The sequence below is a fragment of the Stenella coeruleoalba genome (genome assembly GCF_951394435.1).
Source record: "Stenella coeruleoalba genome assembly, chromosome: 1".
NCBI lineage: Eukaryota > Metazoa > Chordata > Mammalia > Artiodactyla > Delphinidae > Stenella > Stenella coeruleoalba.
In genome coordinates, this window is record NC_137169.1 from 125,797,752 (window position 1) to 125,825,294 (window position 27,543).

At 43.9% G+C, this 27,543-nt stretch overlaps 1 protein-coding gene across 2 annotated transcripts; it reads left to right on the forward strand.

Annotated features, from left to right (window-relative positions):
• Positions 1 to 212: 212 nt before the first annotated feature.
• Positions 213 to 3,679, forward strand: ZNF281 (zinc finger protein 281). 2 transcript variants are annotated; one of them, XM_079931696.1, is made up of 2 exons: positions 213 to 235; positions 355 to 3,679. In XM_079931696.1, exon 2 carries the CDS (start codon positions 369 to 371, stop codon positions 2,979 to 2,981), a length of 2,613 nt encoding a protein of 870 aa, XP_079787822.1. In that variant the 5' UTR covers positions 213 to 235; positions 355 to 368; the 3' UTR covers positions 2,982 to 3,679. The 2 variants fall into 2 exon arrangements, with proteins under 2 accessions (XP_079787822.1, XP_079787821.1); XM_079931695.1 differs by having other exon boundaries at positions 220 to 235; positions 351 to 3,679.
• Positions 3,680 to 27,543: the final 23,864 nt, after the last annotated feature.

The window sequence follows — 27,543 nt, forward strand, 5'->3', positions numbered from 1 at the left end:
CCGGGGGCTCCCTCCGCCCAACCACCCGAGTGATTGACAGGCGGCCGGGCGGAAGCCGCGGCGCAGGCGCGCTGGCCGGCGCAGCGGCCCTCGGGCCGGGTCGCCGAGCTCCCGGCAGGCCCCGCGCCGCGGCTGCGCAGTGCCGCGCAGGCTTTTAATTCCATTGTGGAGAGGACGGCGTTATTTTTATTAACCGGAGGCGGCGGCGGCGGCGGCGGCGGCGGCGGCGGGACCCGTAAGTGCGGGGCGCGGGCGGCGGCGGGCGGGCGGGCACGGGCCGGGGACGCGGGCCGGGGGCGGGTGGGGGCGCCGCGGCCGGCGGCCGGCCCACTCCTCCTTCCTCTCCTCAGCCAGGCCTGCTCCGGGGCATGAAAGTCGGCAGCGCGTTCCTGAGCGGCGGCGGCGGCGGTGCGGGCAGCGGCGGGCGGGCGGAGATGGAGCCCAGCTTCCCGCCGGGCATGGTGATGTTCAACCACCGGCTGCCCCCGGTCGCCAGCTTCGCGCGGCCGGCGGGCGCGGCCGCCCCTCCCCCGCAGTGCGTGCTGGCCGCCGCCCCGGCCGCGGCCCCGGCCGCCGAGCCCCCCCCGGCGCCCGCCCCGGACGTGACTTTCAAGAAGGAGCCGGCGGCGCCCGGCGCGGCCTTCCCGGCGCAGAGGACCTCCTGGGGCTTCCTGCAGTCGCTGGTCAGCATCAAGCAGGAGAAGCCGGCAGACCCCGAGGAGCCGCCGGGCGCCCCCCATCCTCACTACGGGGGGCTGTTCGCGGGGGCAGACGAGCGGGCGCCGGGGCTGGGCGCTGGGGACGCGGGAGGCCCGGGCGTCATCCAGGACCTGAGCGTCCTGCACCCGCCGCCGCCGCCCGCCCCCCACCCCCGCGACGTGCTGCTCGGCCGGACTGACGACCCCCGCGGCCCCGAGGAGCCCAAGCCGGACGCGAGCGTCAAGAAGGCCAAGAGGCCAAAGCCAGAATCTCAGGGAATCAAAGCCAAGAGGAAGCCGGGCGCATCTTCCAAGCCGTCGCTGGCGGGAGACGGAGAAGGCGCCGTCCTGTCCCCAAGCCAGAAACCTCACATCTGCGACCACTGCAGCGCCGCTTTCCGCAGCTCCTACCACCTGCGGAGGCACGTCCTCATCCACACCGGAGAGCGGCCCTTCCAGTGCAGCCAGTGCAGCATGGGCTTCATCCAGAAGTACCTGCTGCAGAGGCACGAGAAGATCCACAGCCGGGAGAAGCCCTTCGGGTGCGATCAGTGCAGCATGAAGTTCATCCAGAAGTACCATATGGAGAGACACAAGCGGACGCACAGTGGAGAAAAGCCATACAAATGTGACACTTGCCAGCAGTATTTCTCAAGGACTGATAGACTGTTGAAGCACAGGCGCACGTGCGGCGAAGCCCTGGCGAAGGGGGCGCCCAGTGCAGAGCCTGGGTCATCCAGCAACCATAGCACCGTGGGTAACCTGGCTGTGTTGTCTCAGGGAAGTACAAGTTCTTCAAGGAGAAAAGCGAAGTCGAGAAGCATAGCTGTTGAAAACAAGGAGCCCAAGACTGGGAAAGCAAATGAATCCCATATGTCAAACAGCATAAACATGCAGAGTTACTCAGTAGAAATGCCTGCTGTGTCTTCCAGTGGGGGCATCATCGGCACTGGCATAGAGGAACTCCAGAAGAGGGTGCCAAAATTGATCTTTAAGAAAGGAAGCCGGAAGAGCATGGATAAAAACTACCTGAACTTTGTGTCACCGTTACCAGACATAGTTGGACAGAAGTCCTTGTCTGGGAAACCGAGTGGCTCCCTTGGCATCGTGTCAAACAGTAGCGTGGAGACCATTAGTCTTCTCCAAAGTACAAGTGGCAAACAAGGTCAAATAAGCAGTAATTATGACGATGCCATGCAGTTCTCAAAGAAAAGAAGATACCTACCCACCGCCAGCAGCAACAGTGCCTTTTCCGTGAACGTGGGACACATGGTCTCCCAGCAGTCCGTCATTCAGTCGGCGGGCGTCGGTGTTTTGGACAGTGAGGCCCCGTTGTCCCTTATTGACTCCTCGGCCCTGAATGCGGAAATTAAGTCTTGTCACGACAAGTCGGGAATTCCTGACGAGGTTTTACAAAGTATTTTGGATCAGTACTCCAACAAGTCAGAGAGCCAGAAGGAGGATCCTTTCAACATAACAGAACCACGAGTGGATCTGCACGCCTCAGGAGAACACTCAGAACTGGTTCAAGAAGAAAATTTGAGCCCGGGCACCCAGACTGCTTCAAGTGACAAGGCGAGCATGTTGCAAGAATACTCCAAATACCTCCAACAGGCTTTCGAGAAATCCACGAATGCAGGTTTTACTCTGGGACACGGTTTCCAATTTGTCAGTCTGTCTTCACCTCTCCACAACCACACTTTATTTCCAGAAAAACAGATATACACTACATCTCCTTTGGAGTGTGGTTTCGGCCAGTCTGTTACCTCAGTGTTGCCATCTTCGTTGCCAAAGCCTCCTTTTGGGATGTTGTTTGGGTCTCAGCCGGGTCTTTATTTGTCTGCTTTGGATGCCACACATCAGCAGTTGACACCTTCCCAGGAGCTGGATGACCTGATAGATTCTCAGAAGAATCTAGAGACTTCATCAGCCTTCCAGTCCTCATCTCAGAAACTGACTAGCCAGAAGGAACAACAGAAAAACTTAGAGTCCTCAACGAGCTTTCAGATCCCATCTCAGGAGCTAGCCGGCCAGATGGATCCTCAGAAGGACGTAGAGCCCAGAACAACGTACCAGATTGAGAACTTTGCACAGGCGTTCGGTTCTCAGTTCAAGTCGGGCAGCAGGGTGCCAATGACCTTTATCACGAACTCTAATGGAGAAGTGGACCATAGAGCAAGGACTTCAGTGTCAGATTTCTCAGGGTATACAAACATGATGTCTGATGTTAGTGAGCCATGTAGTACCAGAGGAAAGACCCCCACCAGCCAGAGTTACAGGTAAGGTCCCAAGAGTGACCAGGCTGGAGGTCTTCTAATGTAATTTTGTTTTATTTTGAGAACACTGCCATTGGAATGTTTCTACACGATCCTATTAAGAATAATGTAATGCCCTTTCAATGCAACTTTTCATATTTAGTTTATTTTGTTAGTGTGATTTTAGCTCTGTTTGTATTATGATTTTTAATCAAAATCAATAGATTAAAATAGTTTGACATTCGAAGTGACAATGTTTAGCAATCAAATTTCCATGTATAGATCGTCAGGGAATAGCCCAAAAGTTTTAAATGCAAAAAAAACAAACAAAAAAACCCACAAAAAAACCATACAAAAAAAACAAAAGAAAACAAAAAAAACACACAAAAACAAAAAAACAAAAAAAAAAACTTTGTTGCTAGGATTAAGGTTATTCTAATTGCTTTACTCTCAGGAAAGTGTAATAACGCATGGGAATTCTGTACGTTATCACTGTAATGGAATATCCAATTTACAGATAGTATGATAATACATTTCATTACTTAAGTAAGGGATCGAAAACATTTCAAATTGCTCTATCTGGGCTGATACGATACACGTGTCATCATTTAAGTAAGGGATCGAAAACATTTCAAATTGCTGTCTCCATCTGGGCTGATCCAAAATTCTGAGATGTTGGCTACCTATATTTTGTTGCAGCTTTTAAATGTACTCTGAACTTCCAAACCACATTCATTCCAGCCTGGTAGAACAAATATTCTTGAATCTTTGATCAAAGCCTGGAATGATAGCTTTAATAATAGGAAGAGAAAAAAAAAAAGGCACCCTCTCCTTATCCCAACTGTAACAAGGCTGTGTGACTCCCATCAAGAGTTGATGGGAACAGTGTTGAAGCCCAAGTGGTTGGTTGGTTGCAGTATTAGAACCCAAGTTGGAATTACATAATTCTTTGAAATTTGGGGTGTGTGTTATTTATTATACATGGCCTAAAAACACTGTTCTCCGTCTCTGTTACTACATGTCACCCACACTTCTGGGGGTATTTTGTGTTATTTTTGTTCTTACCCTGTCCTCTCAGAGCTCTGGGCCTTCCTTGTTCCCTCTCCTCTCTATCTGGACAGTTTCAATTTTAGAATGATTCACATTCCAATAGGTAATTTGTTATGCATTTCCTATGCCTTCCGGCGTCCAAACAGTAGAATAAACATCCACCCTCCCCCTTTTTAAAAACAGAACCCACACAGATGTCCATGTATAATAAAGCCCCACACGCTCAGAGCTGTGGATATTAATAAGGTGGTAATTCCAACTGGTGACAAAGCCGATGGGAGGGGGAAGAGTGGCTTATTTAGTAATGACATCAGAACCTCTTTGTGAAACTGCAGCCTGTGTAATGTACATTTTAAAAGGGTGCGTTAGTCAGTATTGTACAGGGGTCTTGTAAAGTCATCCAAACTTGCTATGAACGCTAATTTGCCATTTGAAGCCACTGGTAGACAGTGGCTCTGCTCTAAACCACTTTTTAGCAATTGTATTTTTTTCCTGATTATATTTTTAATGTACTTTGATGTTTATGCTGATGAGTTTTTTATGTACTTTTGGTGATGTTTCAGTCTTATGTACTCTTCTGACGTCAGAAAAGTACCACTGGTTGTTTGCAGTCTTATTGTGTAATCAGCCTACCACAGGCTTCCATGTATAATAAAGTAATTAATATTGTGCAAGTGTAAAACACTTCTGTTATGAAAGCAGTGTTTGGAAAATGAGAAATTATTTAAAATGGTTACAACGTACTAGTTAATTTCCTTTCCCCACTTTCCTCCCTTAAGTCTGCTTTACCAGCTAAAGGGTCACTTATTGTCATTGCAAGGACCTTAGAAAATGTGTTTAATCCTCTTAAATACACTCAGTACTAAAAAGTATGTATTTCTTATTTTGCTAAGTGCGGTAAGTTCTGTTGGGTACAGAGTACAAGCTGTAATCGAAGGATGGAGAGGACCTTTACCACTGTATCTCTTGAGCTGTATGATTTTTCTCCAGTGTTTTGTTTTATACAGGTTTTGAATTTCTTTAACTTTTATTGTGTGTACTGAATACTGCATATGTACTATTCTGATTGTTTGCTCTAGTTTACTACCAATAAAAGACCTGTTAATCACAAAATTGAAGAAAGGAGATATCACTTAATATCCAGTCACATTTTTCACATTTTTCTGTTAACTACATTTCATAAAATATTCATGTCAGTGGTATAACCTGCAGTTTAGGGACTGGAATGTGTGTGTGTGTGTGCGCACGCGTGCGTGTGTGTTTAAAGTGTTTCGTGTTTCTAGGTTTATTATATTTGAAAATTGGTTGAATATTTTCTTCAGTTTGAGGCACACTATCTGGAAGAATAGGAATTTAACAGTGTGGAAATGAGAACGTGTTTTATTGAAATGGGGTTAGCCATCCTAAATATTATTCCAGAGAGATTATTTATTGAGGTTTCATTTTAAATCAGATTCCAGTTTCTTTTGGTTCTAGGTGCATCCTTTTTGACTCCAAAAGGTTGTAACAAAATAACAGTATGACAAATGAAAGTGGTCCTGAGCATTCTTAGTAGGGGGAAAAAAAAGTATTGCTTAGTCTAAGTTTAACAGTGTTTCAAAAGGATGTAAGTATAGATATTAGAAGAAGAGAGCCAAGACATGGAATACTTAAGGTGCAGACAAGGTGTTTGAAACTTAGTGAATATGTTAAGTTTTAAAGATAAAGGGGAAAAAGTGTAGGTCTGTGTAAAATCTATGAGAAAATTGTGCTTTGAAATTTAGTGACTACAAACGTTGAAAAATCAATAAAAATATCAAAGGGTGGAATAGGTCGAGGCTTTGCCTTTTTGGTATATGATACTATGTACAGAAGTGATAAATTATTTGTGTTCAGCATAAACATGGATTTCTCTGTAGAGACGTATCTACTCGTGGTCCCATATGATTAGGAAAAGTAAATTTGTTTTCTCTTTGCCAAGATTATTCCCTAGATATAGTCATTTTCTTGAACAAGCATGCTAAGCAGAATCTCACTGATTCTGCATTGAAATCCAACTCTTGATACCTCTGCACATGTTCTAGATTAAAGCTAACATTAATTTTGTTTACTGACCCCCACCCTTTTTTTTTTCTTTGTGTGGAATGTCTATATCTGAATATGATAATTTTAAAATTAAGGTTTTTACTTCTAAGGTATTAGGGTATGAGGTAGGAAACTAGGCTTTGAATTTCTATTTTGCTGCTGTAAATTGAAGATAAGGGCTACCATAATTTAGCAGTTGCCTGTTAGTAATTTGGGAGGTAATCTCATTCAATAATGAAAACAAAAAATGAGAAAAAAACTCTGTAGGATTTTTAATGTTTTTTTAAAAGTTGCAGACAGTTTACAAATATTTCTACCTCAGATTTAGTTTTCTGTATTACACTCATCAGATGAGAGGGGCGTAACTTTCTGTACATCCTTGGTATCTCTCATTTTGTAGTTACCTGTCATTAGTAGCATTTAAGCCTGAACTGGGTGACAGTGTGAGCAATATGGCCTCGTGAGGACACACACAGTTCTTAGCTTCCAAATTCGTAAGTTCTTGGAAAATGTCCCTCAGAAAAGAATTAGCTTCCGAACTTCAGTTGTATTTTTAGAGTGAACTGCATCTGAAGACTATCGTTTTCAGAGTTTTGTGGTCTGTGTGTGTTCTGTGACACATAATGACAGGATTTCGGTTTTGAAGTGCGATGTAAGTAGTGCTCTGGCACCATCCGTGTGTTATGTTGTACAAGATTACACGGTAATGGTCCACAAATGCTAAGCGTCCCTCCTGGTGTTTAGGAGGCAAGGTCTGGGGTGGTTTGCCAATCTGCTTGTACCTTCTATGAGATGATAAAGAGTTTCTGATGGATTTTGAGCAACAATCTTGTGTTCCACTTGTTACGTTTTTTATGTCCTTAATAATCTATTCATTAAAATGAACATTAGCGTGAAGACAGCATCTGGTAATTCTGTTGTCTTACCCTTGATCAAAAAAACCTAACAAAAGAAAATCGTCTGTGAGATCACTGTTAGTTTTAAAAGAGACTATTACCGTAAAGAGGGCATGCACTTTTAAAATGATTTCTGCTTTGTTTGTACCTGGTTTGCTTTTTTAAAAAAGTCATGACAGTCTGTGAGTGTAACTTAAGTAGATTCTATTTCAATTCTTCACGAACCTTTGGGCGCACTCTAGGGAAGAGCTGCATCGCCTTTTTAGGGTCATGGACTCTTGGGGCAGCTGGTGATGGAATGGATGTCACCCCATCCCCATACATTAGCAGAAATATATTTGCACATGAAAATTTAGAAGCCCACGTATATGCTTGCGAGAACCAGCCCCCCCCTCCGCAACCTGATAACAAAATTCCTAACCTATGGACCCCAGGCTGAGAGTACTTGCTTTGGCAGGCTGCCTAAACATTGAACTTTTTATTGTACAGATAACTTAGAAAGTCAATACCTAAACTTAAAAAGCATGAAATATTAATTTTTAATATTGAAATTTCTTGATCTGCTATTTAATTAGCGTTTATGGCATACGTTCAGGTTACATAAAGCCTAGAGTTTTATGATAAGCTGGTCAAATAATGAATAGAATTTATAATTCTTGGCAGTTCCTCATCTGATAAGTACCATCGAGATGCTAGGCTTGACAATAGTTCGCTCTTTTCCATCAACAAAGAAATGTGTTAACAGCGCATGATAACTACAGTCAACTACTGTGGTTCTTCAGTTGCACGGAAGTCGCTTCCCCCATAAGTGTATGGGCCAGAATGAAAGGCCACAGCCTTTTTGTCAAGAAGGAATAATTGTGAGTTCTTAATAACACGAAGCCTATACCTCAGGTAGCCTGAGTAACTAGCTGGGTTGAAATACACTGTGCAAGATAAGCCTTGTAAATAAAGCATGTTTTGTGTTGAAATCGGTATCTCTTGGGAAACGTAGATAAATAGCCAGAGAAAAATGCAATGATTTGGACCTTATACCCCAAAGGAGAAAATTTGCTCCCTGTTTTGGAATGGTGGGCAGAGGTGGTGTGTTGAGGGAGAGAGGTGGGGATATCTTAGAATGGAGAAGAAAAGGAATAGGTTTTGAAGAAAAATAGGGAATATAAAACTTAGTCCAATATTGGCAGGGGTCCTGGAGAGTTTAAATGATCAGAAGGGTAAAGGAGATCTGTGATTGAAAAACTCAGTTCTTATGTTGTCATTCTTTCAGTTCAGACTTCCTTTGGTTCTTTGGTTTGGTATGAACTTTAGGACTATTGTGGAACAATTAATAAATAACTCTTAACAGACAACTGTGGTGAACTTCTGTTTACATTCCCAACCTAGGAAAAAGATGGCTAATCTTTGTGTTTATATGTTATATCTTTAGTAACTCAATCACACAGCTTCCATTGGTTGGTGAGCATTTTAAATAACTCTCATAAAAACGATTCGAGTCAAAGTTATTGTTTTATGTGGTTAAGGGAATATGCACAGAATTTAGGAATTAAAACAAAAGCTCTGAATCTATGTGCCCAACCTACCAAAAAAAAAAAATGAAATTAACAAGTACAGTGTATAAAGGCATACTTGGTTATGACAAAGGAAAAGTGTGATTGTAAAAAGTTGGAAACTCCCTAATTATTTTTTAAGGTTTGCATTGCAAAATGTTTAATTTTAACTTGTGACTGGCTCATCTGTTCTTTCTAGTTTAAAAATCTTGTTTTATAAGCATTGTCTATTGGAAAGTTAAAAGTTTTAGTTGGGAGCTAAAGTTTTAATCTTGATTTTTGGGATGCAGATTTTTAAGTCTGAAAGTGACGTTTTAGATTGATTTTTTTTTTTTTTTAAAGAGTGGATTGCAAAATTGAATGACAAGATTAGCAGTATAACTGTTTTATGTTTCGTTGTGCATAAACTGGGCTCTTCCTACAAGGGAGCCAAGTACAAACATGTGAAAGAGAGCTTCCTCTTTTTGAGAGGATAATGGGTATCCTTGTGGGTCTCTGTGGTAGACGGCCGTGACCCTGAGAGTGGGGACTGGAAAAATCCTTTCTGACGGAGCCGTCTCTTACTTCGTGGCCCAAACAACAAAAGTGCCTGCAAGTGATCGCATTAAAAAACTTGGTCTTGTACTACTTTCCACTTTTGCTATAAGTAGACCTTCAGTGAACGTCTGAAAATCGGGTTAATGTTAAGGGTTGTGTTGTTTGTAAGGTAAGTTACTGTGAAATTGTATTCCTCTGGATTTGGGAGGCAGTCCCGTAGAAGTCACAAACGTTTAGTTTTTATGTTTGTCTGTTTTTTAATGAACTCCACTAAGGTATCATAGGTGTTTCTATACTCAGGCACATTTGGAATAGTAAGCTGTGTATTTTTCTTCTAGGTGTTCATGTTGGTAATTTAGTTGATCTCTTAAAGGTTTAGTCTAGAAAATCTGAAACCATTAATTACACTCTAACATTTTACATTGCTTAATATTTAGTAAGGAAAAAAATTAGATTATGACTAGATTTAACAGTTTGTTCCAGATTTATTTGAATATAAAAAACCTATAAACGTTGAACATAGTGTAACTTGTTCAAAACAAAGTATTAGAACTGTTGTGACAGATTTGTCTTTGAAAGCGAAGGAAGGACTATTGTGTAAAGGAAAGAGGGAAAAGGTATCTAAGGAGATTAATATTTGTGGGTGTGTTCACTCTGGTCATGTCATTAAAGGGCCTTAAAGGTCTGAATGAGATCCGTTTGGAAGACTGGCAATAGTGGTAAACTGATGTGGGTTCCTTTGGGTTACTGCTGGTGAAACACAGGAGTGTATTATGAAGACAAAATTAAAATATGATTTGGGGAATTTTCTAGAGAAGACTGGTAGAATGAGCAAAAAATTACAGCTTTTCACTCTGTTCATTCTGATTTTATTAAACCTCTAAAACAAATTGTTATTTGGCAAGAAGAGCAGAGGAATATTAATGAAGACTACAAGAGTATTTTTGCTGATGATGCTAGTGTAAATGACCTATAAAAGGAAGGGCAGGTTGTATACGTGTTTTATTACTTAACAAGAAATGATCACTCGGGATTATATTCAGTCATCCACCCAACTGAACCGGTATTCCATCTGGAGCTAAGATACAAAAACATTTTGAACAGTCGGAAGGTACTGTTTGTTAAAAATGTTCAGTACTGAAATATCAGTTGGAATTTTGGCAACTGAATGTGAGAACAGAAATTAAAAATATTTGTAGAATTGCCTTTCATGATTCAGTGATTTTGTTTATAAGCCAGGTGTAAATAATTATTTAGATGATCAAATTTATCCTCACTACTTCCCTCCGCCCATGTACTTGCTTTGTAACAAAATATTCAGAACACAAGTTACTGGGGCTGAATATATTTCTAAGAAAAAAGAATTATATTTTCTGATGAAATACTAGCAAGAACAGATGGTGGGGGCATTGCTCAGCAATAAACAAGATAAATGTGTTTTTAGAGCTATTAAGATTCTGCAGAGAAGGGAAAAAGTTTAGCCTGTCAATGGGAAGCAACCACTGCCTGAACGCAACTTGACCTGGGTTTGAAAAAACCCATTTCTGGTCAATGTGCCTAGAAAATTGAGCTTCACGGGACAGATCCTATTTTTGAAATTCGTTGTTCACATACTGTTTCAAGAAGACCCACTGCAGACCTTTCAGGGGCCCTTCAGGTGTTGGGTGGTACCAGTTCAGGCTTACAGTAAAATGGGAGTCAGAGATCTCTTTTCGAAGAAACTGAAAGTTTTCGCTTGGTAAAATTACAGTGCATTTCTAGAAGTGTCTGTTGGAAGGTGAAAATTAAACATTTTGAAGACATTGAGTAACATGTGAAATGATTGCTCTTTTAAAAATGATCACTATAGGGTATTTGATCACAGCAAAGAAATCAAAAACTTAGTCTACACTTTGGAAATGGGTGTCCAAAATTCTGTGATTCTTCTCTGCCATGTTTTGGATGAACCTGTTAGGTTAGCTGAAGCTTACTCACTTATTAATTTATAAATAATCTAAGTTTTAGTCACTTCTTTCTCTTTTATAAATACAGCATCGCTTGATTTTACATTAGGAATAGATTTTTAAAAAGGCGTTTTGATAATTGCACTTTCCTGATTTAAAGTTGCCTTTTGTAATCAAACTAAGTCGAGCGTTTTACTGTTACCAGCAGCTCTCGTGAGCAGACATACTTTTGTAAGTTGGAAACGGTGATGACCAATGCTCTTCATCTTGGTCCCAATGACATTGTCATCCGCACCGAAACTGGAGGGAGAGCTGCCTGCTCTTGAACTTGGAGTGTCCCCTCCTCCATTCAGCTACTGGCAATCTCATAATTTGCAGCTGCTTGTAGTCTGCTGGCTACTAAATTCAGAGGTGATGTGTATGTGTTGCATTATGTATTCAGTAATGTTGAAGCAGAATGACTGTGGAAAAGAAAGCTTTTGCTAATCCGTTACTGAGATCAGATAAGTTCGTCATCGGCATTTTGTATTCATTATTTATAGGGTAATCAGGAATTAAGCTTAATATTTTTAAATATTAAACATCTCAGTGTATTACTTCCCAAACAAGACCAAAATGTATATGAACAATCATTGCATTATGAACAAAATGTTATATAAATCTGAGATTATTTAGTACTGGGGTTTGCAGACTCCCCAGCCTTCGCAGCAGTGCAGAGGGACATGGCGTGTATTTTTCACTGGCAAATAACTCTTCTAATTAGTCTTCCTCAGCCCTGATTCTCGTCTTGGGGCAAAGTTGTTTTAGATCCTGACCAAGAGTGCCGGTCAGAAGCAGCAGCAGAGCCTCCAGGGATGATATGGTTGGAGAAGTGCTGTCCTAAAACTTTCACCAAGGCTCCCACACTTCTTCCTTGGCTTTCCTTTGATGAGAAAATCAAAATCCATCTGATTCCCACAGGTCCTTAGTTCGAATTTCTCTTGTTTAGTTTTTTTTCTCTCTCTACTTTTTTAAAAAAAATTGAGATCTAATTGACATGTAACATTGTGTTAGCTTTTGATGTACAACACAATGATTTGATATACATGTGTATATATTGCAAAATGATCACCACGATGAGTTTACTTCTTATACATCCCTCACCACACATCGTTACAGTCACTAGTTTTTAAAAATCAGTCCACCAAGCAAATACCTGGGTGCCAGGCTCTGTGTTGGGTGGTAGAGGTGAAAAGAGGACAAATTAAGTGCCCTGAAGTTCTAGAGGGGGAGCTGGGGGAAGAAATACACCATAGGTTGTGGGGTAGAGAACTGCTGGGAAGAATGAAGGGACCAGAAAGTGAGAGTGAGGTGCGTGCTCTTCGGAGGGAAGGCCCGGAAGGGGTGACGTTGGAACCAGTTCCCCAGGGAGGCGGGAGATGAACCTGGGGAAGAGACCTAGGGTGCTGCCGTTGAGCCACGAGTATAAAAACGGATCACGGTGGGGAGCGCACCGGTGTGCCAGTCCACAGGTCCCCTGTGTGCCAGAGGTGGGAGTGTTTTCACGTCGCCGGTGACGAACAGAGCCCCGGGGGAAGGTTACACCTTTGGGAGAAGCGGTGAAACCCCTTGTGGGTCTAAGTCTTGTGGGTTTGTTTTGCTTTTGACTCTAATAGCCTACTATGTCAGATGTTAACGTCTGGGCTCCACAGTGAATAGAAGTAAAGTTACTTCCAGTTCCTGGACCTGAATTGCCTCATCTGTGAAGCAGTGTATGCTGCACCCACCCCAGGGGCTGGGGCTTGTGACCGTCTTTAACCTGCCAGGTAGCACACGTGCTCTGTCACACCGGAGGAAAGATGGAAAAAGTGGTTCTCAGCCGGGAGCAGTTTTGCCCTCCAGGGGACGATGGGTAATTTCTGGTGACAGTTCTGGTGGTCACAGCTCGGAACCAGACTGTCTGCCACTGGCGTCTAATGGGGAGAGACCAGGGATGTTGCTAGACAGCCCCCTACAACAGAGGATTACCCAGCACAGAACATGTGCCCCGTGCTGTCAGGAGGAAGCTGATCCAAATGGCGCCACTATTGGGGTGATTTGGGAACAGATGGTGGGAGCTTCCGGAATACCTCGATGACCTGACCAATCGCTATATAAGAGATGAGTCCAGGGCTTAGTGTGATTAAAGATGGGGTGAGTTTTTGGAAGAAGCTTTCCTAAAAAACCTCCTTGGGCCTACCTGATTCAATGATTTAATTTTTTTTAAATTAATTTATTTTATTTTATTTATTTTTGGCTGAGCTGGGTCTTTGTTGCTGCGCGTGGGCTTTCTCTAGGTGCGGCGAGTGGGCGCCACTCCTCGTTGTGGTGCGCGGGCTTCTCACTGCGGTGGCCTCTCCCGTTGCAGAGCACGGGCTCTAGGCACGTGGGCTTCAGTAGTTGTGGCACGCAGGCTCGGTAGTTGTGACTGGTGGGCTCCAGAGCTCAGGCTCAGTAGTTGTGGCGCACGGGCTCAGTTGCTCTGCGGCATGTGGGATCCTCCCGGACCAGGGCTCGAACCTGTGTCTCCCGTGTTGTCAGGCGGATTCTTTTTTTAAAATTTTTTTATTTTTGCGATATGCGGACCTCTCACTGTTGTGGCCTCTCCCGTTGCGGAGCACAGGCTCTGGACGCACAGGCCAGTGGCCATGGCTCATGGGCCCAGCCGCTCCACAGCATGTGGTATCTTCCCGGACCGGGGCACGAACCCCTGTCCCCTGCATCGGCAGGCGGACTCTCAACCATTGCGCCACCAGGGAAGCCCGGCAGGTGGATTCTTAACCACTGCGCCACCAGGGAAGCCCCAATGATTTAATTTTTAAGCTGGTTTTATTTTATTTTTTCTCTCTTTTTTATTTTGGCCACACCGCTTGGCATGCGGGATCTTAGTTTCCCAAGCAGGGGTAGAACCCATGCCCCCTGCAGTGGAAGCACGGAGTCTTAACCACTGGACTGCCAGGGAAGTCCCTAAGCTTGTTTCAAGCCAACTACCCTTTTATTTCTGATCATTGTTTTATCTGACAGTGATATTAGTTAATTAAAGGAACTTACTGCTTCTTAAACTTTAAATTAAAATCACCGATGGAGAGCTTCCCTGGTGGTGCAGTGGTTAAGAATCTGCCTGCCAATGCAGGGGACGCAGGTTTGAGCCCTGGTCCAGGAAGATCCCACATGCTGCGGATCAACTAAGCCCATGTGCCGCAACTACTGAGCCTGCACTCTAGAGCCCGCGAGCCACAACTACTGAGCCATCGTGCTGCAACTACTGAAGCCTACGTGCCTAGAGCCCGTGCTCCGCAACAAGAGAAGCCACTGCAATGAGAAGCCCATGCACCGCAACGAAGAGTAACCCCCTCTCGCCGCAACTAGAGAAAGCCTGCACGCAGCAACAAAGACCCAACTCAGCCAAAAATAAATTAAAAATAAATTTATATAAAAAAGAATGAATGAGAATAAAATCACTGATGGAATATTAGAGGCATCTGGAGATTTGACTGAAAGCGCTAATGATTCTGGTATATTCTAGATAGTTTCTGGCTCACTGTGATGGTAGATTTAGGATTATTATGTGGTATTTAGAGTTTGAGATCAGCCTAATTTCTTTAATGAGAATAAATCTATTTGCAGTTAACTAAAATTCCTTATATTAATTTCTTATTTATATGTTTTTATTTTTTTTAATTTTTTAAAAATTAATTTTTGGCTGCGTTGGGTCTTCATTGCTGTGTGCAGGCTTTCTCTAGTTGTGGTGAGCGGGGGCTACTCTTTGTTGTGGTGCGCGGGCTTCTCATTGCAGTGGCTTCTCTTGTTGCGGAGCACGGGCTCTAGGCACGCGGGCTCCGTAGTTGTGGCTCGTGGGCTCTAGAGCGCAGGCTCAGTAGTTGTGGCGCACGGGCTTAGTTGCTCCACGGCATGTGGGATCTTCCCGGACCAGGGCTCAAACCCGTGTCCCCTGCATTGGCAGGCGGATTCTTAACCACTGTACCACCAGGGAAGCCCTCATGTTTATATTTAAAACATCAAAACAGTGAAGGAAGAGATACCTAATCTCTCTTTTATTCCAAGACTCTCTTTTCTTTAAAAAAGTAATCTCCCTTAAAGACAAGTCTTATGTTGTATGTGTTATCTGATAATGCCTTTGTGTGGCCTCCAGCTGGGGCTGAGGAATTGAGTAGCAGTTACTGCTTCAGATCAGCGGCAGCCACGGATGCAGATGGAGGAGGGAGGAGGCCGGTTATCTCGGTGGGAGAAGCGTGACCTGGAACGCTGGACCATAGGTCAGAATGTCTGTTTTTGGAGCTGCATAAACCTGAGGGAGCCTGATTGTCATGTGCCCTGTCATGGTGGGATCGTATGTGCTAATACCCCAAGCACACGTCCTGAAGAACCCTGTTCATGCAGTTCCACTGGCTTTTGTGGTGGTTGGGTGTTATCATTTATTGAACATCTACTTTGTGCGAAATCTGGCATACTTTGCCTCATTTCATTCTCCTGACAAGCCTGGAAGGCAGGATAATAATAATCTCATTTTACAGGTGAACAGATCGGGCTAGGACCCTTCCACCAGAGAAGCACCAGGAATGGCAGACCAGGAAGGCGAGCGTAGCTCAGCTCAGACCCCTTCCACCTTCCACAGAGCTCAACGCCCAGCCTGGCGCTGAGTTTCAGGATAACGGACGGAAAGAGCTCAAGCCCAGGGATCCAGAGACTTGAGTTCTCAAAGCAGCTCCTGGCTCCAGGGCTTCTAACCTACTGTTAAACCGTTCTAGATTACTTCTTCCCATAAATATAAAAATAGATGCCTGCCTGGGTCTCAGGAGTGCTGTGACTGTCGTAGCGGGGACAGGAAAGTGCTCTGTGACAGGTAGGGCCTGTGGCCTTACTTAGAGGACGTTGACTGGCAGAACTGGGCTGGCGGGATATATAGGAGTGAAGGGTTTCTATTTTTACCCATTCTTTTTTACAGACTGTCCATGTCCTATTTGTGATTCCGCAGTTAGGTGGTGTTGCTGCTGTGCTCAGCTATTGGTTTGCAGTTTTCAGTGTGTATAGTGTATCGTGCTAATATTTGCAGTTTGTACACCGGAAAAGGTTTTTTGAGGAAAGCAAATTTTATAACATGAAAAAGTAAATTGTCTTCTGTCTCTGTGATGTTCAGATTATTTTTGTAGTTTCCATTGGCGTGATGAATATAAAGGAAATTTAGTATAAATATCACCACCTTCCTCATTTTGTTTCCCCAAAATGTAACAATTTATAGAAACACTTGACTCTTCTTGTTATCCTGTCACAGCATTCTTACTTAAATATGAATAAGTAGATAAAAGGAAATATAATTTGCTCAGAAATGGGAATTGTATAATGATATCAGGGTTGTGTTTTTTAAATTTATTTATTCATTTATTTTATTATTTTTGGCTGCGTTGGGTCTTCGTTGCTGCACGTGGGCTTTCTCTAGTTTTGGTGAGTGGGGGCTACTCTTTGTTGCGGTGCACGGGCTTCTCATCGCGGTGGCTTCTCTTGTTGCGGAGCACAGGCTCTAGGCACGTGGGCTTCAGTAGTTGTGGCACGTGGGCTCAGCAGTTGTGTCTCGTGGGCTCTAGAGCGCCGGCTCAGTAGTTGTGGCGCACGGGCTTAGTTGCTCCGTGGCATGTGGGATCTTCCAGGACCAGGGCTCAAACCCGTGTCACCTGCACTGGCAGGCGGATTCTTAACCACTGTGCCACCAGGGAAGTCCTGAGGGTTGTTTATATACCATGCAGTTTGATTTGTTTTGCTTTCAGAATAACTAATTTAGAGAAAAAAATAGAAAATGATATATTCAAGAGTAAAAACTCTAGTGTTTATACAGATTAACTATTTTTTGAATTACAGTCTATTGAGGAATCTTTTCTGAAGCTGTTTAGTTTAGAACTTGTTTAGAGGATGAACTGAGAAATTGAAGATAATTTGAGAATAGTTTGAAATTTTTAAAAAACAAAAATGTCACGTGGTTTTCTACTGCATGTGTTTATAATCTGATGACTGGTTTTTCTGGGACTTCTCACTATGTAGCCAGTTAGCCCGTTTAATCTGTCCCCAGAAATAGGTAGAAAGGAAAACAACATTTGTTTTGTATCTGGGATCTCACTTCAGTATTCTAAGTAGGTGGATGTCAAGCATAAAACACCTAATTTAGGAGAATATAGACACTTCTAAATGCAACCCGGTATTTTGTTATTATCTCATTAAGAGGCAGCTCATTTTACGGACTTAACTTGACTAGTACACTTTGGGATTTTTAGCAAAGCAAATTGCTTAAGATACCCGTATAAGATGAATAATAGTATCATAGTTATGTGTAACAGATTTGCTTCACTGTTGAGACTTCACATTTTCACTGATGAATGAGACTTCACATTAATCAGTCTTTTGTAGCAGATTTAATGCCATAAGCTTTTAAAAAGGTGATTTTCGGTGTTAGCTTTTTAAATAAAAATTTGCCAAAAAAGAATAAATACATGAGCATTTCTAACAGTCCAAGTGTCAGATATTCTGTGCTATTGAATAGATCCTAACATCAGCCATGTATGTTGCAGATTTATGCCACTGGTCACAGGGGAGGTCAAAAGAGTGGATCAATGTAAGCTCAATCCCTGCTGGTGGTAATTCAGTTTTATATCACTTTCCTAGTGGGACGGTGTTTCCTTTGCATACAAACAATAACAAACCAGGTTCGTTTAGCGTAAGCTGTAATGTAATGATTTCCGTTTCCAACTCAAAAGTCACTCCACTGCTAGTATTTCAGGTTTAAAGTTATGACATCGCTCCGTAACAGTATTACTGCGCGCCAGGCGCTACTAGCTGCTGACGGTGAAGCTCAGAACGAGACGTGGTCCTTCGTCTTGACCTTCGTTAAGGTCTAGTGGCAGAGAAGGGCCGACGCAAGGAGTCATGAGAGGGACGTGGGCGTCCTGTAGGTCCTGTAGTTGGGAACTCACCCCAGGGGCGGCGTCTCGGGACGGGAGGGCTGAGGAGCTGGGCAGGCCTGAGGATGGCCGTGACCGCAGAGCAGGTGGTGCCCCTGGACAGGCAGCAGGACGGGGCCGCAGTGGGCAGGCAGCGTCGGACGCAGGGGGCGGGACGGGGGTGGGGTGGTGGGAGGAAGGACGCTGGGGGCTGGAGAGCAGCGGGGGTGGGGTGACATGAAGAGGAGGTCCCTGGAAGTCCAGCGGGCTTTAGTCCAGAGGCTGAGCAGTCCCGGGCCTCAGCGGTGTGGGCGCAGCTGTGGGGATGGGCCGGACTGGTGCAGAGGGGCCGTGGGAACACGAGGGGCGAGGGGATGGGTGGCAGGCCACTTGGGTCTGGAAGGTTTCCAGAAAGGTGGCAGGACTTGGCAAGGAGGGGAGCCGTCTCCAAAGCGTTCCTCTTAGGACCTGGGACGTGGCTAAGAGATGTCCACCAGGGGACGTGCCCTGAGGCCCAAGACAGTCTTACAGGAGGGGAGAGCTTTCAGGAAGTGTTGAGACGGTGCTCCTGAATTCTCCCCATTTCAGCAGGTGGACGGATTCCCCTGAGTATATTCTCTTTCAGCCCCCTGACCCGGTTTCAGCCCCCCAGGCCTCTCGATGAGACTCTGACCTTCCTTACTCTCCTCCCTTTGTCATTTTTGCCCCTGCACAATCTGTTTCCTCTGGATAAAATCCAAACTTCCAGCGAGACCCCGCCCAGCCACGTGGCAGTCACCTTTCTCGGATTCTGTCCCACGGGCTTCCCCCTCTTGTCCCTGCAGGAGGCGGGCGTAGGGCAGGGCCGGACCCCGAACTGGTCACTCCATCACTGCCTCATGGTGCTGGACGCGGCTGGGCCCTTGGAAGGTGCTCACTGAATATTTGTTAAGTGAGTGAAGAGCAGCCTCCTCTTGAGAGGCTGTGGGGAGACAGGTGGAAGTGAACAGCAGGTTGGGGTAGGAGAGTTTAATCTGGGATGTGAGTTGCCGAGGTTACAAAGGCAGGCTTTGAAGAGAGCAGTCTGGCGAGGAGAGTGGGAGTGCAGAGAGCTTGGCGTTTGTGGTGTAACAGGCTGTGTAATCACGGTGTCACAGGGAAACTCGGTGTCAACAAATGGACCAGGACTCAGTGTGGCCAAGCTGCCAACACTTCACTTGGCTTCAGGCAACTCAAAACTTCTGCAGGTTTAGGGCTTGGATTAGGGCATGACTATGGAATCCTGCCCCACGTTAGTTTTTCATACTTTCCAGGAATACTTGATTTGGGGATTTAATTTTGATTGGGAGTGGGGAAGAACAGTTTGTTGTTGGTTTCATTGTTTCTCCACAGCATTAGAAGAGAAGCTTTCAAACTTTGCCTGCGACCCCACAGTCAAAAATGCATTTTAGGGACTTCCCTGGTAGTCCAGTGGTTAGGACACAGCGCTTCCAATGCCGGGGAGGCGCAGGTTCCACCCCTGGTTGGGGAACGCCGATCCCCGCATGCCGTGTGGTGTGGCCAAAAAAAATAAAATAAAATTTTTTTAAAAATGCATTTTACATCACCTATGATACAAATCTTGTAATAGATACAGTTTTCATATAAAATATCTTTGTTGGGACTTCCCTGGTGGTGCAGTGGTTAAAACTCCGCGCTCCCGTTGCAGGGGGCCTGGGTTCAATCCCCAGTCAGGGTTCTAGATCCCACATGCATGCTGCAACTAAGAGTTCACATGCCACAACTAAGGAGCCCGCCTGCTGCAACTAAGACCCAGCACAACCAAATAAATAAATAAATAAATAAAGGAACAGTCTCATTCTTAAAAAAATAATAATAATAACAGTAATACTAAAAAAAAAAACTTTGTTATTGCCCTCTGATATATTTCATTCGATTTCATCTTTTAAAAAGTGCTGGAAGGGACCCACTAAAAACCAACCTATAACTTGAAAAAAACACTTCTAGAAAGTGAAGAGTGTCCCTTCCCCTGAATGATGGAGTAGCTTACACGTCTGTCTTGGTTTTGTCCCCTTCGGGGGAGTGAGGGAGAGAGATGGAAAGGGAGGAAAATGGGCTTCTGTTTGTGACTCTAGGTTTTACATCAATATTTAGGTCAGGTTCTGAGTATTTCTGAATGAATAAACAAATAACTCGGAAGGCCCCATCCCATCCCCTTTTCCTTGCTCTATTTCCAGATGTCTGTTGCACAGGGCAATGAAATGGAGAAAAAGTGACTAATTCTTTTCCTTTTATCCACCTTCTGTCACTCTTAATTGTTTTTATTCGAGGGAAAAATCTTTTATTGCCAAATGTGCCATAGGTATGCCTTAATTGCAAAGTTACTATGCTGTTAAAAGCTCATATAGGGCTTCCCTGGTGGCGCAGTGGTTGAGAGTCCGCCTGCCGATGCAGCGGATACGGGTTCGTGCCCCGGTCCGGGAAGATCCCATGCCGCGGAGCGGCTGGGCCCGTGAGCCATGGCCGCTGAGCCTGCGCATCTGGAGCCTGTGCTCCGCAACAGGAGAGGCCACAGCAGTGAGAGGCCCGCATACCAAAAAAAAAACACAAAAAAACAATAAAGGAAAAAGCTCATATAAATCATCCTAAAGAAAGGCAAATTTTAAACGCTTTCATGAAGCCTCCAGAAATTATGGGACAACATTTAGAAGCAAACATATTTCAAGTTACAGCCCTTTAGGTGAACAAAGTCCATTAAAAGTATGAGCCAAGATGCTGAAGATAAAACTCCAGAAGGTAAAGAGGACTTGGTAGCATTTTTACTTTATTGAAAGAAAGTTCAATGACTGCATATATTTTTATGTTTCTTTTGTTTTTTTCCTAATTATCAAGATGTTTATCATGATGTTTATTGCTAAGAAGCTAGAAGATACAAAAAAAAGAAAAAGCATTCAACACTTAGAAAACCATGTAATTAGCATTTAGTCATATTTCCTTTCAGTTTTCCCTATGCACGTATCATTTTTGTCCTTTTTATGATATTTCTGTGTAATTTTAAAAATCTAGTTTGTTGCTTCCCTGTTACTGGTTGTTGGTAATTTTTCACTGTAGTGATGATGAAATATATGAAGTTCTGAATGCCTTTGTGTATAATTCTTTGTACCTCTCTCTGATAATTTTACTACGATTAAGTCTGTAAGTAGAATATAGGTTAAAGAGTTTGAAGATTCTCAAGGCTTTGATACTGCTAAATTCACCGCCAGAAACGTGTGCATGTGTACTCACTCAGCTACAGTGTATGAAAGTGCCCAGATGATGCCCACTCTTTTTATTTATTTATTTTATTTATTTTTGGTCGCATTGGGTCTTCGTTGCTGCGTGCGGGCTTTCTCTAGTTGTGGCGAGTGGGGGCTACTCTTCGTTGCGGTGTGCGGCCTTCTCATTGTGGCGGCCTCTCTTGTTGCGGAGCACGGGCTCCAGGCGCGTGGGCTTCAGTAGTTGTGGCACGCGGGCTCAGTAGTTGTGGCGCACGGGCTCAGTAGTTGTGGCACTGAGGCTCTAGAGCACAGGCTCAGTAGTTGTGGTGCACAGGCTTAGTTGCTCCGCGGCATATGGGATCTTCCAGGACCAGGGCTCAAACCCGTGTCCCTGCATTGGCAGGCGATTCTTTTTTTTTTTTTTTTTTAAATTAATTTCTAAGAATTCCATGTTTTGTTTCCTACTATCCTATTCTTTTTTTTTTTTTTAGAGGTTGGGGGGAGGAGTTTATTAATTAATTTATTTTATTTTTGCTGTATTGGGTCTTCGTTTCTGTGCGAGGGCTTTCTCTAGTTGTGGCAAGCAGGGGCCACTCTTCATCGCGGTGCGCGGGCCTCTCACTATCGCGGCTTCTCTTGTTGCAGAGCACAGGCTCCAGATGCGCAGGCTCAGTAGTTGTGGCTCACGGGCCTAGTTGCTCTGCGGCATGTGGGATCCTCCCAGACCAGGGCTCGAACCCGTGTCTCCTGCATTAGCAGGCAGACTCTCAACCACTGCGCCACCAGGGAAGCCCGGCAGGCGATTCTTAACCACTGCGCCACCAGGGAAACCCCATACGCCCACTCTTGCCAACTCCAGGTAGTTCTAAGAAATGGTACCATTTAGATAGAGGGGAAATGCAGTCGTTTTACTTTGCATTTTTGTGATTATTTCAAAGGTTGTTTTCTTAATGGGTATTGGCCGTTTTTCTTTTGTTAATGGATATTGCCTATGTTTTGATTTAATACATCACGTAAGTTAAATACACTGTTAATGTAACCTCCCTTTGAAATGGACTAAACTTTCCTATACTGCCAGTTGGTAGTTTAAGTACAGCTTTGCTGGACGGCAGGTTATGTCAAAAACCTTAAAGTATTCATAGAGCATTTGAGCTCCCAGTTACAATTCTAGGGGTGTTTTCTATGGGAATATTGTGGACGTGTACCAAGATGAGCAATGATGTACATTCCAGCACTGTTTATAAGTGAAAAATGGAAGCATTCTAGATGTCCAGACAAGCTGACTAACCCATTCTGTTTCTAGAGTGCAATCATTAAAGGTGATTTTATGGGGAGTTCCCTGGCAGTCCAGTGGTTAGAACTCGGCACTTTCACTGCTGTGGCCCAGGTTCAGTCCCTGGCGTGGCACGACCAAAACAAATAAGGGAATTTATAAGAATGGAAAGATGCTCAATATTGATTCAGTGTAAAAAAAAAAAAGCTGTAAGATATAGGATGCCTCCTGTTTTCTTTTTATAAGAATAAATGCATGGGGAAAAGTCTAGAATGGTTAACAATGTGTTATGTCTGGGTGATGGGATTGTGGGTGGTTTTTTCCCTAAGTCTTTGCTTATCTGTGTATTCTAATTTGTCTACAGTGGTACACATATGTGTGAAAATTAAAGCTCTGCAAAAGACAAAAACGAGGTGGCCTAAATTTCATAAAGTGTCAGTGTTATCTAAAACAAAAAGCACACTTGACACAGAGTTATAGAGTATATTGATACATGGTTGCTTTAGTTGGAATATTATGTGTTTTAAAATAAGCTAATGCAAAGTGTCTTTAAACTTACTCTCATCATTTAATTGAACTACTATTTGCTCCATCTTGAATTAATGTGAAATATAAATTCACCTTCATGATTTTCGGTAGATCTTTGTTAAAATGCTAATATGACAACTTCTGGCCCTACTCTGACTCGCGTTGTCAGTTGGCCGAGATGCTGCCTTTCCCGTGCAGAGAAGACCACTTAATCCAGTGTCCTTAGGATGTGTTCAGAGTTTTTCTAAAGTCTAGAATGGTTCTAGGATGGTTCTGTGTTTGGCAAATAAATCCTATACCTTTTTGAAGCAAAATGAATTATAAAGAGAGACTGAACTGGGTTTTCTCTCTCTCTTTTTTTTTTTTTACTACTTCTTTTAAACTTTTAATTTTATATTGGAGTATGGTTGATTAACAATGTTGTGATGACTTCCCTGGCAGTGCAGTGGTTAAGAATCCTCCTGCCAATTCAGGGGACACGGGTTCAAGCCCTGGCCCAGAAGATCCCACATGCCGCGGAGCAACTAAACCCGTGTGCCACAACTACTGAGCCTGTGCTCTAGAGCCCAAGAGCCACAACTACTGAGCCCACGTGCCACAACTACTGAAGCCCAAGCGCCTAGAGCCGGTGCTCCGCAACAAGAGAAGCCACCGCAATGAGAAGCCCACACACCGCAATGAAGAGTAGCCCCCGCTCGCCACAACTAGAGAAAGCCCGCATGCAGCAACGAAGACCCAATGCAGCCAAAAAAAAAAAAAAAAAAACCAACAATGTTGTGATAGTTTGAGGTGTACAGCAAAGTAATCGAGTTATACATATACATGTTTCTATTCTTTTTCAAATTCTTTTCCCATTTAGGTTGCTACATGATATTGAGCGGGTTTCTCTTTAACCACATAAATATTAAGGACTGTGACGGAAACTCATTCTAGTTGTTTATAACCTGTGTCTTTAACAGAGGTGATCTGTTACATTCTTTAACACTCCCGGCTGTGCTCTTGTCCTCCGTGGTGAGGAGTTTCGCTCTAGTTTTTGTCATCGCTGGAGCTGCGGCATCCCATTTCTTTTCCCCTCACGCAGCTATTAGCATCGGCTAGGTACCAAGAGCCACGTGGGTAGCGCGAATGTGGAGACTGCAGCGTGGCTGGAGACAGGAGGCCCCAAACCTGGTGATGAGTGACTGGGCAGGGTTGTCCATGGAGTTGAGAAAAGTGTGGGGTCTGCTTACGTCCTGAAGAATACTTCGGTAGGAACCGTTCTAGGAAATCTCCGTGCACTATTGTAAAGATGGCTTGTGCTGAACTCCACTACCGACCAAATTCTAGTAACTAGAAGTCACAAACAAATTGTAAGGCAATTGAATAAAGCTTTTTGTTTGTTGTGTAGCCTCTTCTTTGTTGGGCTTTCTTTTCCGCTGTCCCTTAGTTCTGATTCCCTGGTGACCCTGCAGAGCTGCACACGGTAAGGTTTGCAGAAGGGGCCCTGCTGTTTCCCTCGGGATGTGTGGTTTGGTCTTTTTTTTTTTTATATTTATTGTTTTGTTGCGCCGGGTCTTAGTTGCGGCAGGCGGGCTCCTTGGTTGTGGCATGTGTACTCTTAGTTGCGACATGCGTGTGGGATCTAGATCCCTGGCTAGGGCTCGAACCTGGGCCCCCTGCATTGGGAGCACGGAGTCTTATCCACTGCGCCACCAGGGAAGACCCTGGTTTGGTCTTTTCATTCTGTGATTCCCTCCCTCCATCTCCTTGAAAGAGGGCTACTTCTGATAGGCGCCATGGCTGTTTCTCACTTTTTTCTTCCTATTAAATTTGTATAGTATCCTCATATAGAGATTGGTCCTTTAGGAAACAGAAAAATATAAGACGTTTAGCAGAGTGTGGCCATGTGTCAGGGTACTGGGCTGTGCGGGACACACCTTATCAAGTTGAGTGTGGCTAGAATGGCTGGACCTCAGAGAGGGGTTAGGATCTGAACCTGACCTTCCCTGAGAGGCTCACCTCTTCTGTTACCTTCCTTCCGTGATATGGATTCTGACCAAGAGATCTGTCAACTAACAGGTAGGTCAGTAAGTTCAGATTCCCTGAGTGGAAAAGAAAGAATTTTGCCCAACTTACACGTATGTAGTGAGTTCAGGCTTTGTTCAGTGTTCTTAGCATTGATGCAGCAGAGCCGGTGGACAAGTGGTGCGTAGTGCCTGCCTAGCACTGTTCGAGATCCTGGGGGTACAGTGATGAACAGAACAGGTAATGTCCCGGCCATCAGGGTGGATAGCCAGCATCTTTTAGCTGTTTTCTGAACAGAACGTGTATTTATTTGTTCATTCATTTATTTATTTATGGCCTCACTGCATGGCTTAGGGGATCTTAGTACCCCGCCCAGGGATTGAACCCGGGCACTGGCAGTGAAAGCGCTGAGTCTTAACCACTGGACCACCAGGGAATTCCCTTCTAGAATGTGTATTTAGATAGTTTTATGCATAATTACTCCAAAATGGTGCTAAGGAAACCTAAGATGTTTTGGGGACACATCTCTTAAGCTGTCTCAGGAGACAGTGACTTCCCATAAACTCCTGGGCTGGATGGACCATTTCCTGGTATGACTTCTTTCCTGTTTCTCCACTGCTTTTCTTGACATAAACAAAAACCATAGTATTTTCATATTCATTCTGCGTTTCGCGGAACACCCAGATTACTCATGCTTCTTTCTGAGAACAGAGTGAACTCTGGGTTGAAATGTATGTAAGCAAGATGTGAGATGTTCATATTCTTTGACTTGGTAACCCCGGTCCAAGCATTTTTTTTAGAATCTAGTCAGATGTATCTGTGGTGTTAATTTTTGATGGTCTCCCCTACACAAGAGATATGTCCCACAGAAGGAGCATTAAAAAAAAAATGATGGAATTTTATCAGGTGGAATCTTTGCCACTGAAAATTATAAATGTGAAATGTCTGGCAACAAGGAAATAAATAAAGCAAAAAGGACAAAACCCCAAATAGCATGTATACTGTGAATGCAATGTAAGATTATGTTCGCGTATGGATCAGAAATGATGTACTTGGTTTGGTGCAACGGCAGTGTCAGGCCATCCATACTTTTTTTCTTCTTTTATACTGATTTTCCATTAATGTTGCTCTATTTCCATTAACGTGGCTATGCAAAAGTAAACCAGAGCCAGATGAGTTCATACACCTACGCGATGCCTGATTTAGGAATAATTATGGTTGTAGGCAAAAATCTCATCTATTCTATCAAACCCAGTGTATGGAGAAGGCGATGAAAGCAAAAGAAACAGCTGAAAGTGAATGTTCAATCTTCTTAATTTTTAGCTAGACTTTGAACTACCGTGGTGATACCATGAAACATCAGTGGGTGTCGTGTCTGAATGTACCGCGAGGAGGTTGAGCTGGTGTGCGTTCATCTAGGTTGTTGGGTCCCACGTTCGACGAATTGTGTGGATCGTATCAATACACCCTTTTATCCCCAAGATGACTCAAAGTAGACTCAGACCATGAGCCTAGGACACCCAAGGAACCTGACCATATTGTAAAATCAATCAATAATTCAGGGAACACAAAGTGAATGCGCTGCAATGAGTGACGCTAGAATTGAACGAGCCGTAAAGTTAGAGACAGGTCTAGATCCAATTTCATACCTCTGATCAGAAAAGGTCCCATTAAGTAACGTCTTTTCCTGAGAATCCAGATGTAATGAAAAACTAGAGTATCCTAAAGTTACCAGGTTAGGGCAAAATGAAGAAATTTGGGGTCTCTGCAGATTCACTGTTGAGTTAGTGAATTGAGTATTTTTACTATACCGGTGATAATTAAGAAACGTGACAGGACATTTAGAGTTGCTTGTTAGGTTGAATAGACTTGCAGGTGATGCTATAGCTGGAATCCTGCAGGTGTTAATATGTCAGTTAAAAAATGTACTCTTAGGAACGTAGACCATACCTTAAATTTGAGAGCAGTTTGAACTTTGAACTGTGAAGATCTTTCTTAGAACTCTATCTGCAATGGGGAGGCTTGGATCCTTCATCCACGGAGAATAAAGTCAATTACTCAGAAAGCCTTTTACCAAATCTTACTTCAAAACAGAATTCTGTATTGTCCTATAGCGGCCTAGCGTAAGCAGTCTGAGACCATGTTTACAGGGTTCTTCCTGTGGTCACTGATAAGGTATTTACCTTGCCCTTGGATCTAGTATTCTTTTAGTCCTTCATTCATTCTTAAGAATTTGAATATCTACCAGGTACCAGGCACTGTGTCAGGTTCTGGAAGACACTGATAAGCTAGGACAGTGCAGGTTCTGCTCTCCTGGGAGTAGCATTCTAGTGGGAGTCACAGATGGAGAAGAGAAAACAAGATAACTGGATTTTGATAAGTGCTGCGCAGAAGGACCCGGGACCCCGAGCCAGGGTGGGGTGTGGATGGGGCTGCTTTAGACGGGACTCTGGAAAGTGAAGATGCATCTTGGGCGGTGGGTGTCTCCTCCTAACAGTCCCAGCCTCTGAGCCCATTAGTGTGCAAAACTGAAATGGTGAATTAGGG